At 47.2% G+C, this 14,142-nt stretch overlaps 1 protein-coding gene and 1 long non-coding RNA gene across 7 annotated transcripts in view; one reads left to right on the top strand and one right to left on the bottom strand.

The window, feature by feature from the left end:
• The window catches only part of LOC147031743 (uncharacterized), a 48,901-nt gene that overhangs the window by 13,831 nt on the left and 20,928 nt on the right, over positions 1 to 14,142 (top strand). The window lies entirely within an intron of this gene.
• Positions 1 to 14,142, bottom strand: part of LOC147031744 (sterol 26-hydroxylase, mitochondrial-like) — a 48,776-nt gene that overhangs the window by 14,127 nt on the left and 20,507 nt on the right. For 4 of the 6 annotated variants that reach the window (XM_085866769.1, XM_085866775.1, XM_085866797.1 and 1 more), the window contains exons 3-5: positions 12,562 to 12,752; positions 11,265 to 11,464; positions 6,757 to 6,954 (exon numbers count right to left, since the gene is read on the bottom strand). In XM_085866769.1, coding sequence (XP_085722895.1) covers positions 6,757 to 6,954; positions 11,265 to 11,464; positions 12,562 to 12,752 — 589 coding nt within the window. Of the gene's footprint in view, positions 1 to 6,756; positions 6,955 to 11,264; positions 11,465 to 11,629; positions 12,513 to 12,561; positions 12,753 to 14,142 lie in introns of those variants that run through there. The other 2 variants (XM_085866803.1, XM_085866790.1) reach the window with 2 other exon arrangements.

Raw genomic sequence — 14,142 nt, 5'->3', positions numbered from 1 at the left:
GCCGAGTGTCATTGGCCATCATAACGGTCAGGAATGGCGGTGTGCCAAGCGATCCCTGCGTCCCGGGTCAAGACCTACTGCCGGTATGGTGTTTTGTGCATGGCGTACACTTTTACGCCCCGGGTCGAGTCCTGCAGCCTGGGCATAGTGATCCCGGCGGCCCGGAGCAGGGGATGCAGCCGATGTTGCGCCTGTTTTCAATTGGTCCGAAGGTGACAAGACCAATGACAGTGGAGGTCGAAGTGATCGGGGCACCGATCGTGTTTCGAGTTGAGACCGGAGCGGCGGTGTCGATCATAAGCGAGCGCACCGCTCGTGCACTCCCCGGTCTACGTCTTTTCAGGTCTACCCTAGCATTGCACACAAATACCGGTGAAGCGCTACCAGCGGTTGGCAGGGCACACGTCTTGGTCACTCATCAAGGTCAGCGGGTCGCGCTCTCGCGGTCCGTGGTGCGAGGGGAGGGGCTCGCCCTTTTGGGTCGGAGCGGGTTGGCCCGCATTCAACTCGACTGGATGGCGCCAGCCGGTGGCCTTGGACAGCCTGTGCCAGGCCAATTAGAGTTTCGGCGAGAGGAGGAGGAGGTTCCTGTTTCGGAGTTCGTACCTCCAGGTGCACCTGTGTCTCCTTCGGGCTCCGTACCTCCGTTTGGGCCCGGGCCTCCCTCGAGACCCGAGGGCGAGGTTCCAGCGGCAGGAGCCGCGACGATGCAACATGGGTTTCCGGTCATTGATTCCTGCAACTACGATATACGGTTCCGGAGCAACGGGGGCCATGCCAGCTGCGACAGACTCTCGCGCTCCTGCTGCGCTCATGATACAGTGCACACCCGTGTCGTTCAGGCGATTTCAACGGGGGATTGGAGCGAGCCGGTCGCATTCAAGAAGTTCGCGGAACGCGAACATCGACGGTGGCCTCTGCGACGTTCAGATGGAGACCGGCAAGCAAGTCGCCTCAACGTCGTGGCAACCAAGAGGCGTACGCGCAATGTGGTTCATAAATTGCTAATTGTTGTGTATTTGATTATCGCAGCACGAGTGATTCAGCTTGGCGTTGTTAAAGCAAATGCCGACAGTCCGCGTGTGAGCATAATGTGTTTGGTTGAGATCGATCAATATGATGACCAATATGATCAATATGATGTGAAGAACTTGCGGACGATCGTTGCGAATAAAGAGGTCTTTCTGATCTCCGGTGTCGAGGACAGTCCGTGGTTCGCTGCCCTCTCATGTGTGGGGATTATACTGGTGGAACGCGCTGTATGTGAAGGGAAGTTTGCATCTGCGCAGACGATGTTTTTGCCGTTATATGACCCTGATATATATCCAGTCAACGCTGTTCGTCCGTCTGGACGTGCGTTGAAGTCTCGACTGGATTTGATGCGTGGTTTTGTTTGGGATTGCTGGTACTGCAGCCGGCTAATTGCCGGTTCGACTCGCATGTGGGACTCCAGCGCTGTTCAGCGTCACCCCCTTCCGTTACTCTCGCACGGGGGCCGGGCCGTTATCTTCCCAAGGCTGCCCCACCTGCTGCTCCGCGCCAGCGGCGGCGCCCTCATGTCTGGCAGACTCAGCGTGTTTACCTGTTTCTGTCCGTGGGGGGACGAGCGAGCTTGTCATACGGGCAAGGACGGGCAAGCTTGGCTAGCTTTGACAAACAAAGCTTGTCGGCCAGGAGGTGCGGGAGGTTCGTCTCGGCGTGTCACCGCGACCTCGCCCGATGGCGTGTGAGCATGGGCCGCCTGCGGGCGCTTCTGCTGCATAGTGATACTGTACTCCCTGACTTGCTTCTTTATATCTTTAAAACGGCCATGGTTAGTGTAGTCTGCAAACATCATTGGGTTCGTCGTGCGACTCAGTACTCGAGCACCTGTCCACTGCATTTGGGTTTCAACTCGCTCGCGCCAACGCGATATATGTTGTGATGGGGATAGAGGGCTGAATTGTGGGCCAGATCATATCGACGGCATTATTGTGACAGGTTGTGCAGATGAAGCCCATTTTCTTTTGTGCCGTAATATGTTTTGCCTATTATGCTTATCATTATAATTGTCATTTTATAATCATGTTTTTAGGAGGGAGGAATGTGGTGTATTGGCATACGCGGGCAAGGCACAATGCGGGGAGCGTTGTGGGGGCGTGGGGGAGTGGTTTTGGTAGTCACGTGTCCGCAAGGCATATAGGTGTTCGCGCCGCTAGAGGCGTGCGGTAGTCTACAGTGGTGCACATCCGGATACGCAATAAACAGAGTTACGGCAACCCTCACAACTCTACATGCCTCACTGCTCACCGGACACCACACACGGGATAAACATAGTTTCATGGGATGTCTCACCGGTGTAACACATTATTCCCCGCGACGCCATCCCCCGTGAGTTACGTACAGGATGAAAACACGAACAGCATCTAATGATGTATCCAGTAACTACCAGGTCACCACATACAGACATTACACAATGGAAACATTCAGAGCATGTTAGTGTAAATTTTAACATTTTAAAAACGCTCAGCATAATCTACCTGTAGATAGGAAAGATGTCATGTCCTATGAGTTAAAGAATGGAAATGTTCAGCATGTCGATTAGTGTAATTAGCAGCTACATACGGACTAATTATACAATGACAACACTCACCACATCTATTATCAGCTGCCGAATACAGCATCACCCGTAACAATCCCCCACAAACAATGCGCAGACTACTCACCGCGTCCTCGACCGCCGTCATTCTCGTCCCATTGTTCTGACCTGTGTATTGTCTCTCACTCCATTCATTCTTTGAAAATGGCTCACAAGGATCGAGGATAACACTCAGGAGGGTATACCTCGAAGCACACAACTGATACGGGAGAAGGTGAAGCTCCTGCACAACCATCTCTCTGATGTAAGTGATGCAAGCACAAGTGCGGTGGGTACAAGCAGCACCTCCAGCCCGTTTACAGCGACCAGGGGGTGGTTCCATCACTTCAAGGCGCGATGTAATTTGCGCAACGTCAAGCTTGGAGGATATCGTGCCTCCATGGACCACGACGTGGCCAAGGCATTCCCTGCAGAATTTGCTAGCCTCATCGAGGAGAAGGTGTATCTGCCGAAGCAGGTCTTTAACACTGATGAGACTGGCTTGCTTTGGAAAAAGATGGCGACCAGAACGTTCATGACACAGCACGAGAGCAAAGCAGCCGGCTTCAAGGCCGCAAAGGACCGGGTATCTCTTCTTCTCTGCACAAACGCTGAAGGGGACTTCATGCTCTACCGTTCCCTGAACCCGCGTGCGCTAAAGAACAAAAACAAGCAGGTGCTGCCCATGTAATGAAGGGAAAACAGGTAGGCGTGGGTGACGTCTGAACTTTTTTATGGACTGGTTCCATAATTGTTTTGTTCCTCAGGTTGAGAGGTACCTGGCAGGAAAGAACCTTTCATTCAAGGTACTCCTGCTGCTTGATAATGCTCCTTGCCACCCCCAAAGACCTGAACGGTGCTCACCCGAACGTTGAGGTCATGTTCCTGCCGCTGAACGCCACCTCCCTCATCCAGCCACTCGACCAGGGGGTAATATCAACTTTCAAGACTAAATGCACCTGGCGCACCTCATCTTCATCATCATCATTTTGCAAAGTTACATGTGCTGTTTGTTTCATAAAAAAATTAAAATGGTACATGATGACGATGATTAAAAAAAAAATTCGTTTCACGGTATGGTTAAGAGATTTTAAAATGCATTCTTCAATAGATTTGGAAACGGTACCTGGTGTTGTCGTTTTTTTATTTTATTTGTAAGCATCTTTAATGAAACTGTAATCGTGCATTCGTGGTCGAAAACATTTTACACTTTAAAAACTTTCTCCTTTGAACCAGGAACCGCCACAAACTGATAACGTTATCCCCATTGTCTCCATTGTAACAATGAGGAAACACTCGCGGATTTTACCCCGACATTCGCAGATTTTTACCCCACATTCGCGGATTTTACCCCGAGATTCGCGGATTTTACCCCGACATTCGCTGATTTTACCCCGACATTCGCGGATTTTTCCCCCACATTTGTGGATTTTTCCCCCACATTAGCGGATTTTACCCCCACATTCGTGGATTTTACCCTGACATTCACAGATTTTTACCCCACATTCGTGGATTTTCCCCCACATTCGCGGATTTTTCCCCCACATTCGCGGATTTTACCCCGACATTCGCGGATTTTACCCCGACATTCGCGGATTTTACCCCGACATTCGCGGATTTTTCCCCCACATTCGCGGATTTTACCGTGACATTCACGGATTTTACCCCGATATTCGCGGATTTTACCCCGACATTCATGGATTTTACCCGGACATTCATGGATTTTTCATGGGTCGCGAAATCCCCAGAAAGCCCCCCCCCCATTTCCCATTGAAACAGTGCCCCCACATTCGTGTTTTCAACAGTTGCGGAGTCTTCCCAGAACGTATTTCTCGCAAATTTTGGGGTCCTGGTGTATAGCATATGATATTTTAAAATGTTGTGGATGCATAATGGCAGAACTTGGTGGATGAGTTCGGTCAGTGACAAGAAAATGTTGGTTAGATATTGGTTAACGTCTGGATGCAGATCCGGCGTATCAGTGGGATACAAAACATGAACTGTTCATCCTGGTGGAGGTATGCTCTTGACTGAGTGCCATTTTCGTTAGTATCTGCATCATAATTCGTACATCTTTACTAATATATGTCAATGTGTGTGTGTCCTCCATAACTCTAAAACCATGAAACCGAGCAACCTGAAACTTTGCATGCATACATACTAAGGGAACTCCATGGAAGTGCAAGAGTTAAAATTGGGTGTTTGCGTTTATTAAAACACCCTTTTTGAAGATAATTAATGGCCTTATTTAATTATATCCTTTATCAGGTGCCATCCTAGGTCACAGCCCTCTATGAGGTCTTAAGGCGTATCCTGGGTTACCTCACTGGGGTCTGAAGCCGCCATGTTTTTTGGCCTGCTCAACCATGCCATGATTCGGAACAGGCCGCAACTATTTCTTAATGATGAAGTTTTTTTTCTTCACTTTCCTCACTCATATTATTGAATGCCTGTTTATCATAGCTATGAATCGCTGGGTATACTGCAATACTTACAAATGCCTAGAGACGCCAGAGTTCATGGCTTTATTTCATTTCCACACATGCCATCAGCTTTCTAATTTCTAAGACAACACATGCCATTAAACTAAGTGGAATTACAAAATTTAAGCTCCAGAATTTATCTTAGCAGCAGTTCTGACTCCTATAAAAGTGTTCATTTGTCCAATTCGGACATTGCTTGGACGTCTCCAGGAAGTGTTAAGGGTGCAAACATCGCTGCATGGAGGAACATGCATGCAGGCAGACCTTTGCCAGAAAGATAGTGTGGTTTTTTAATGCTCCCGCCCCAGGTCTCAAAGTGTGTGTGTGTGTGTGTGTGTGTGTGTGTGTGTGTGTGTGTGTGTGTGTGTGTGTGTGTGTGTGTGTGTGTGTGTGTGTGTGTGTGTGTGTGTGTGTGCGTGTTTTTGCGTGCATGTGTTTTGTTGATTGGTATCTATGTATGTGGGTTTCACAATGTGGAATGGAATCCTCCAAGGGTGCGCTCAAAGTCTCCACCTTCATTTCAGTAAGGGGTTACGATTCATGGACCAAGCTGTGAAGTTTTCTGTTCTCAAAGTTTTGTGTCGAGGGCTCTCTTCAGGATCGTCACTGAGCCCTGGACAGCTTCTAAATGTAGTTTGTTTGTTATAATATTCCCAGGGATGGTTTTTAATATCTCTGTGGGGTTCTTCGTCATCTTTTCTGTTGCTCCAACTATCAATGATACAACTTTGGCATTCTTCAGCTTCCAGGATCTTTTCACTTCATTCTTGAGGTCTTGGTATTTGGTCATTTTCTTGATTTTTGCATCGTTAGTCACCTCAATTGATTGAGGGATTAACACCTCAATTAGTAATGCCTTCTCTTTTTTTGTACCTAAGTATGATATCTGGTTGCAGTGCTTTGTTTTCAATGTTCACGCTCATTGGAATCATTAGGCTGTATGTGAGTGGAAGGTACTTCCATGTTTTCAGTGATTGCTTTTGGTTCATGTTCCCACAAATTTTCTGAAACTGGGATATAAAAGTTTTTCCAGGTGTGCCAGTGGATTACTTTATAAACTGTTGCGTTGTTGTGTGTACAGCTGTTCTGACATGTGTTTTTTTTTTTGGGCATTCACTCATTAAGCATAACATATCAGTCTCTTTGCCAACACCACCTCCACCCCTCACCTTTCTCTCTTCTCCCCCCGCCCCCTCTCTCTCTTGCTCTGTCTGTCTCTCTCTCTCTCATCTCCTCTTTGCATCCCTCCCTTCCACAATGTATAGCAATGTTTGGTGAGGCATCGCACTCCTCACCTCTCCCCACCCTTTCCTTGCTCTTCCCCCCTTCCTACCTCCCCTCACTTCCCTCCGTCCTCTCCCCTCACTTCCCTCTGTGCTCTCCCCTCACCTCTCCCTTCCCTCCCTCCCCTGCCTCCTCTCTCTCCCCTCCCTCTCCCTCTCTCTCCCCTCCCTCTCCCTCTCTCTCCCCTCTCTCTCCCTCCCCTCCCTCTCCCTTTAAACCCCCATAAGTGAAGTGACAGGTTGTATTTGCTGGTAAGTAATATTTTCCAACTCCCCCCTTTACCCTCTTCGAGCCTCCACATTTATACATAATAAATTATTGTCCCTACAGAAGGTGGATAGAGATAGAGATGTAGTTTAGGATGATCTTTACCAAATGCAAAAATTATGTCCCAAGCACCAACAAATGAGTTCCAGAACGGGAGTAGAGGCATGGTCCAAGTAGGCAAGATGGACAGCCAAATGAAAGATCTCATCATGGTATGAATGCTGTCGATGTACTGTTGTGTGTCTTGTGGGGTCGTTTTACTCAAGCATCCAAGCCTCTGGCAGAACAAAGCTGCAAAGATACCTGTTGGATGAAATGTTAAATAACCAAAGTTGGCTGCCCATCGCAACAGAAACTTAATTTGAACATTTATAATGCGGTGTCATACTACTGTAATGCAGGAAGACTTCAGAATTCATTTTCCAGGTGTGAACGCCCATGAAGATGGATCTGGACCTGATGTAAAATTAACTTTGGGATGTCTTAAAAACTTGATGCAACATACAGATGCTGCCTACACATCTACATCATCTACAGAAACCCCACAGCCATCGACAGGTCATTGTATTGCAGGCTCAGAATATTTTGGCTCAAATTACAGTAGTGATTCTAGCCAAAATATGCTGAGCCTGCAATACAATGAAGAAATTTTAATAACTACTAGACGACCCGTGAAGCCGTTGGGTTCCTGTTGTGACAGCGGTTGATAAAAAAAAATCATTCCAAAAAAATAAGAGTAATAATAAAAAAGATAGCTCCAGCGAACTATACCGCTGAGGTTGTTTGCATTGATCAAATTCTCCCAAAGAGTACTTGACTGAATCGGGAATTGATTTTTTAATAATTTTTTTTCGTTGCCCGATTTGAATGAAACTTGATACTGCACACCGCAGGCGAATGGTCAGTAAGGTGGCCCTAAAAGTTTTGTGCTATCGTGTACCGTTTTGGCTGTATTTCGGGAACATACATACATACTGTTACAGCTGTGGAAATTCGCATTACACCATAAAGGGTCCTCAGCTGAGATATATCGGTAAGTCCATGTGTAGTTAGCCCAAACCCGTTGTATAGAGGGAATATATGTGATCCATTCGGGCTGTGATTCTTCAGTTAGCCGTTTTTCTTTTGCTGTTGTTATTTTGGTGCAAGAACAACAATGAACATCACCACAACCAACATCTCAACGATCACGCCATTCACTACACAACGCCAACAATCATGCCATTCACACCACGATGCCACCTTCCACAACTACGCTACCACCATCTTCGCCACTCTCCATTCAACGAGCACCATGCGGTCACGATCTCCACGGGACGGATGAAAGGAGTGGAGTGGCAGCAGCAACAAGGGTGCGAAGGGGCATCTCCCGCCCAAAACTCCCGCTTCAATATCTCCCGCCCGAATCTTCCTTCCCTCGTCGTACGGCGCATGGAGAAGAAAACCAACAAGGCCTGTGGGGTTTTCCTGCCATTTTTCCCCACGCTTGGTGAGAAAGGGGGAGGGGATGGCGCGTCCTCTCCCGATTGGTGGATGCGCGGTGTGACGCAGCCGGGGGAGAGGAACGCCCCCCTTAGAGGCATTTTCTGGAAGGGTCTCGAAGGAAGGAGGAGCCAAGAACGGGGCGCGGGGCGGAGCGAAGGGCGGAGCCCCACCCTACAAAAGGCGTGGGCGTGGAAAGTCCCTGGTCGGTTGTCCCTGTTCCCTTGTCCCTGAAGGAGAATTGTCGAGAGTTGTGGAGAGTCGCTGTCCCTTGTCCCTGAATGAGAATTGTCGAGAGTTGTTGGAGAGTCCCTGCTTATGGTTCGTTCGGAGGAGGAAGAGGTTGAGGTTCTGTCCGTTCGTTCGGGTCTGGTCGTGGTCGGGTGAAGGTCGTCGAATTGGCGCAGGTCGTCGAATTACCACAGGTCGTCGAACCTGGTCCCTGGTGTTTGTTCCTGGTCGGAGGGTCGATCGGAGCCGGTGCAGTCCCGAGACCCCGCTAGTGGGACAGAGCGCCTGCCATTCCCCCCCCCCCGTCCACACCGAGATAGCGGCGAAAACCCGGCCCATTCCCCCAAAACCCCATCCGAGCTGTCGGGCGGACGACACGGGCAGGCGCGAGGCATGAGCCCAGTGGACCACGCCGGAGGGGCTCGGAGTTGCGGTGGCGAAGGAAGGACTCGACACGCTCAGGGAAGTCACGACTTCCATTTCTTTTGGATTCTGTATAAACGTGTGTGTGTGGCACCAGTCTGGTGAAGTAAAATTGTATAAGTGTTCTGTGTAGTAAATCATATTCGGTTGTAGCTCTGCATCGTTCCTTGCTTGCGTTTCTTTATGGTGATTGTAAATACGTGTATTGGGCAAAAACCTGGACATTACAGCGGGTAAAACTCTATTCCACTTGAATTTTCTTCGACCGAGAGAATCTCATGTCACAGATAAAAATGGTTTACAAACACAAGTTGTTCATTTGAAAAAGCTGTGTTTGTAAATATTTTAACCGATGACATGTTCCTTTGAAGAACTAAGCAGCTGGGATGCATTGCATCAAAAAATCAAAATATAACACGAGACTTTTGAAATTATGTAATCCTTCCCAGAATGCTTGGCACGCATGCTCATAAGTCCTTAACAACAGGGGTCATCAAGGCAGCCGGACATATATCATGCGTGCGAGATAAGGATTGTTACCTAAAATGGCTCACAAAGCTTCTGAAATAATCCAAAAATACCTGGAAACGTACCAGTGAGAAAGGGGTGTGCCTTTGCTCAACGAAAGCGTTGGAGTTGAAGTTGCCAAACTCAAAGAGTTGAACTCACCAAAAAAGCTGAGAGCTTGCAGCTCCCCCGAAGCCGCATGGGTCGATGCAAAGCCTGGAGGTTCGTAGACGGGCGCGTTCTACCCAAACTCTCGACCATCGCTGCCAGTGAGTGGACTTTGAACGTGGTGGGATTACCTCGTGTGAAGATGGCAGGCTTGGTGATTTATTTAATGGAGTCTGCCATCGGAAAGACGATGCCGTCATTACCAACTTAAAGGGAGACGCCGTATCTGGTCCGGTTGCTTCTTAACACCGATGAGAAGGTCATATCTGGGTCTTATCGGTGCACAGGGAAAGTTTAAAATGATGATATATTACGATGAATCATAGCCTGGTGTTGGCGTAGTGGTTAGGGTAGCGGCTTGGGATCCAAAAGGTCCTGAGTTAAAGCCCCGTTGGCCGCTTGAATTAATACACACCAGGAGGTTGACTCAGCCTGTCATCCTTCCGAGGTCGGCGAAGTGAGTACCAGTGTACTGGGCCCGGTGTATGCCCCGGTTAAAATAGGCGAACCATATCCCTGTGTCGTAAGAGGCGACTAGGGTTGCGTCAGGAAGGGCATCCGGCGTAAAACCTGTGCCAAATCATTATGCGGATCATAATGGATGATCCGCTCTGGCGACCCCTAACGGCAGCAGCCGAAAGAAGAAGAAGAAGAAGATTACGATTAGTCATGTTTGGGAGGAGGGGGCTGGGTGGGAGTGCGAACCGGAAGGGATGTGAGGGCCGTTATTGATATATTTTTTGGTTGGTTCCAGGGCCAAAAGAGAAATTATACTCGATTTTTGCATCTATTGCCAAAACGAGAAGCACCCCCGTGTGTGTGTGTGTGTGTGTGTGTGTGTGTGTGTGTGTGTGTGTGTGTGTGTGTGTGTGTGTGTGTGTGTGTGTGTGTGTGTGTGTGTGTGTGTGTGTGTGTGTATGCCTGGTGTTCGCTTAATGGTTTGGGTGGTGGGCTTGGGATCCTCTGATCTTGAGTTCAACCCCCAATTGGCTGTTTAATTAATACCAGGTGGGGTTGACTCTGCCTGTCATCCTTCCGAGGTCAGCAAAATGAGTGCCAGCTTACTGGTATCCTGCGTCGGAGTGGCGACCCGTCCAGGATTGTGTCCAATAGCCAAGGAGTCTGCTTTGGCAGCACCAACGCTCTACATTGAGTGTGGGACCAATGGATGTATGTATGTATGTTCCCAAAATACAGCCAAAATGGTACACTATAGCGCAAAAAATTTTGGCCCACATTACTCAGCATTCACCTGCGGTGTGCAGTATCAAGTTTCATTCAAATCGGGCAACGAAAAAAATTATTTTAAAAATCAATTCCTGATTCAGTCAAGTACTCTTCGGGAGAATTTGATCAATGGAAACAACCTCAGCGGTATAGTTTGCTGGAGCTATCCTTTTTTTTTCTTGAAATGATTTTTTTTATCAACCGCTGTCACAGCGGGAACCCAACGGCTTCACGGGTCGTCTAGTTCCCTATACTTCTGTGAGTGCGATTTTCATTGAGGAACAGAACAATTGTGGTTTACCATTTTGAATTTGCCACTGTTTTGTCTAAATGCTGAAAATGATGTTGAAAAGACAATTTGAATCACAGATTTCACGGCAGCAACGGCAGGTTAAAAGAGCAGAACCAAGTCACTGAAAACGCACACGGCAATGCACAAAAGGCCTCGTTAGTCTTCATACATCATTTCAAATGTCACGTATTATCAGTGTAAAGTCTCCTTTTTTCTCTCTCTCGACTTAAGCTTACACAAACTGAAAGAGCTATAAATCAACCAGATAAGGATAGCTTATCACCTTCCAGAATAAAGTTGTGCAACTCCTTGCTAATATTGTTGACCATATTCCTGTTGGGTGAGTGTAAGCGAAGCCAGTTGATCCTCTCGAGCAGGTCAGAAATCACGGGGTGAAGTTCTCGCTCATAGTTGACCACCTGGCTCGGCAGCAGAAGGCCGGGGTTGAGTATTGAACGCAGATGGTACCAGTTCTCTCCGTCTCTGGTAAGGAACCACAAATCTTGCATTAAAAAATTGCATGTCTTTGTATCCGCAGGAATGCATTTCTGCTTTGAGCAAACAAAATATTTCTGTTTACGATTTCTGGATAGAAATTATTTTCAGTGGGTCAGAATTTGTAAGAAACAATTTCTGGGGTCAACATACCCAGTGAGCACACCATCCATCCATCCATTGGGACCACACTCTGTGCAGAGCGTTGGTGCTGCCTCAGCAATCTCCTTGGCTATTGGGCACAATCCTGGATGGGTCGCCACTCCGACGCAGGATACCAGCAAGCTGGTACTTATTTTTCCGACCTCGGAAGGATGACAGGCAGAGTCAACCCCACCTGGTATTAATTCACAGCTGGCAGTGGGATTTGAATACAGGATCCTAGGATCCCAAGCCCACCACCCTAACCATTAAGCCAGCATCAGGCTTAGTGAGCACACCAACTCAAGTTAACCAACTGTTCCAACCTTTGCCAACCAACATCATTGTGCTGGCTGAGCAATGAATATATAATCTTTATCTTTATTGTTGGCAAAATTAATTTTACAAGCTTCTTGTAATCATGCAATCCCTTCCCCACCAATTTCCTGATTATACTTCACAACCTGAGAGGCACATGTGTTTTGCAGTAATTTGTTACTTTTGAAAGTAAAAATTTAAATATACCTCATAAAGTTGAATGAACTCGTACATTGTGCTTTCCTTATTTCAACATAGTCGAAGGTAATGGATAACAAAGACAATGCAGTTTCTCAGGATATACGACGAGGAGAAACAGGCTCTTTACGTGTCTAATTACACATTTTACCGGCATGCTAAAAGCATTGATAAATCTTGCAAACATGGTGATAGCTTTGTTGTAAGGAACTCGATGGTGGACAAAGTTCAACCCCCCCACACCAAGAACTTAAGAAATGGTACGTGCCACGTCATTGCTTGATGCTCAGAATTTAAGAAATTGCCAAGAAACTGCTTCAGCAACACCAATGCTCTATAACAGAGTATGGTACTTCAAAATACAAAAATATATCTAAGGTTATTGTGTACTTTTCCTACAAAGAAAAATGCTCAGGAAGTGGACGCACGCAGTCGAGGGACCTTCAGCAAGACCGTGGAGCCTTCTGTACTTCTTCCATAACTCCATGTCAGCTCGGACAGGCTGATGACCTTCTTGTCTTAAAACTTGCTTGATTAACTCGCCACTTGCAATGTGTACGTTGCTGCCTGATCCCAGCTTCTCTCGCCAAATGGGACCCAGGCTTTGGCGATTCAAAAGCTACACAAACAGGTACACATGGTGCTAAATCAGAAAAAAAAAACAAAAGAGAGAAATGAACATCAAGGATGAAAAGGAAGGGAATTAAATGATAAATGTTGGACACAGCATATGAGACAGCAGGCTAAGTGGGTATAGATACAGCATACACTTGAAATTAACTTGGTTAACAATTCCTGAATGTAGTCATCATGGTACATAAGTTGAATTAGGGCTGATAGGATGGCCTAGAGATAGGTACACTCGCCTCTCAGCTGTCTTGTGTGGGTTTTCTAGCCTGGGTTTGAATCCCGACCCAACTATTAACTGTCATCCCAGGGTTTCACAGGCAGGGTGATTCGTCAATCTGTGTGCCATCCCTTGGATGTACCTCCCAGTAGGCAACTTACTGTGGCCAAATTCCAGCTCAAAACAGCAGAGGGCATTGCATCAGCGGCACTGCCGCTCTCTCAGCCAATGGTACTACCCTGCAGCATTGTGTTGCACATGAACGAAGAAGATGATAAGTTGAACTAGTTCTGGATTGTAACCCTAGGCAAGAAACTGTTTTGGCAGAAGTGATGCTCTGAATCGAGCATTACATGGTGCATGATGAGAATGATGATTTTAACACCAGGGTGTCCTAGTAGCTACTGACAGCACTTGACAAGTTTGAATATACAGTACACTAATCGTTTTTATAACTTGTCTTGTTATGCTGTTTCAGTGTATTGAAGTCGAGTGCCTCTGTCGGTCGTTGTCTTCTCTCACCCGTTCAAACTCAGAAGAGTGGAATCTGGCAATGATCGGTGGAAGTAATAAATAAACCAACCTCAAGGACTTCTGGATTATTCATCCAAATCCAGACTTTGAAGAGCCTGAACAACAGGGATGGGCAATCAGAATCCTGCAAATAATCTTCTGAAATACGTTAGGGGCACATTCAGGTAGCCCACGTTATGAAAGAGCGGGTCATCCTCATCCCCTGGTCTGACGCTGAGCCACCAGAGTTTAGATCTGAGCAGACGAAAGGAAGGAGTGAGAATGCTGGAAAAATATGAGGGTGAGTGGAGGTGTATTGTGGACAGGTAATACTTGAAGTGGATGGACAGCTTGGTGATTGCCAGGAGGAATGGTTTTAGCCATCACACTGCCTCAATATCTCATCCAAAGAATGGTGCATTCATTGATGCAACACCTGCCCCGTGAAGCACGAGGTGACAAGTTTATCGTCAGATCAGGAATCTAACCCAGAGTAGACTGCTCAAAGGCGATTACAGACACCTGAGGCATCCTACCAAACCCTGCAATTTGATTACAGGTTGTACATAGAATACATGCAAATGTAAAAAAAAAAAAAATACTCTTACTTATTTTCAGCAATGCATTGGTAGAGTGACGTTAATGATGA

Source organism: Eptatretus burgeri, chromosome 2, assembly GCF_056783735.1.
Source record: "Eptatretus burgeri isolate ZD-2024b chromosome 2, Ebu_testis_v1, whole genome shotgun sequence".
NCBI lineage: Eukaryota > Metazoa > Chordata > Myxini > Myxiniformes > Myxinidae > Eptatretus > Eptatretus burgeri.
This window is presented reverse-complemented; position numbering and strand designations above follow the sequence as displayed.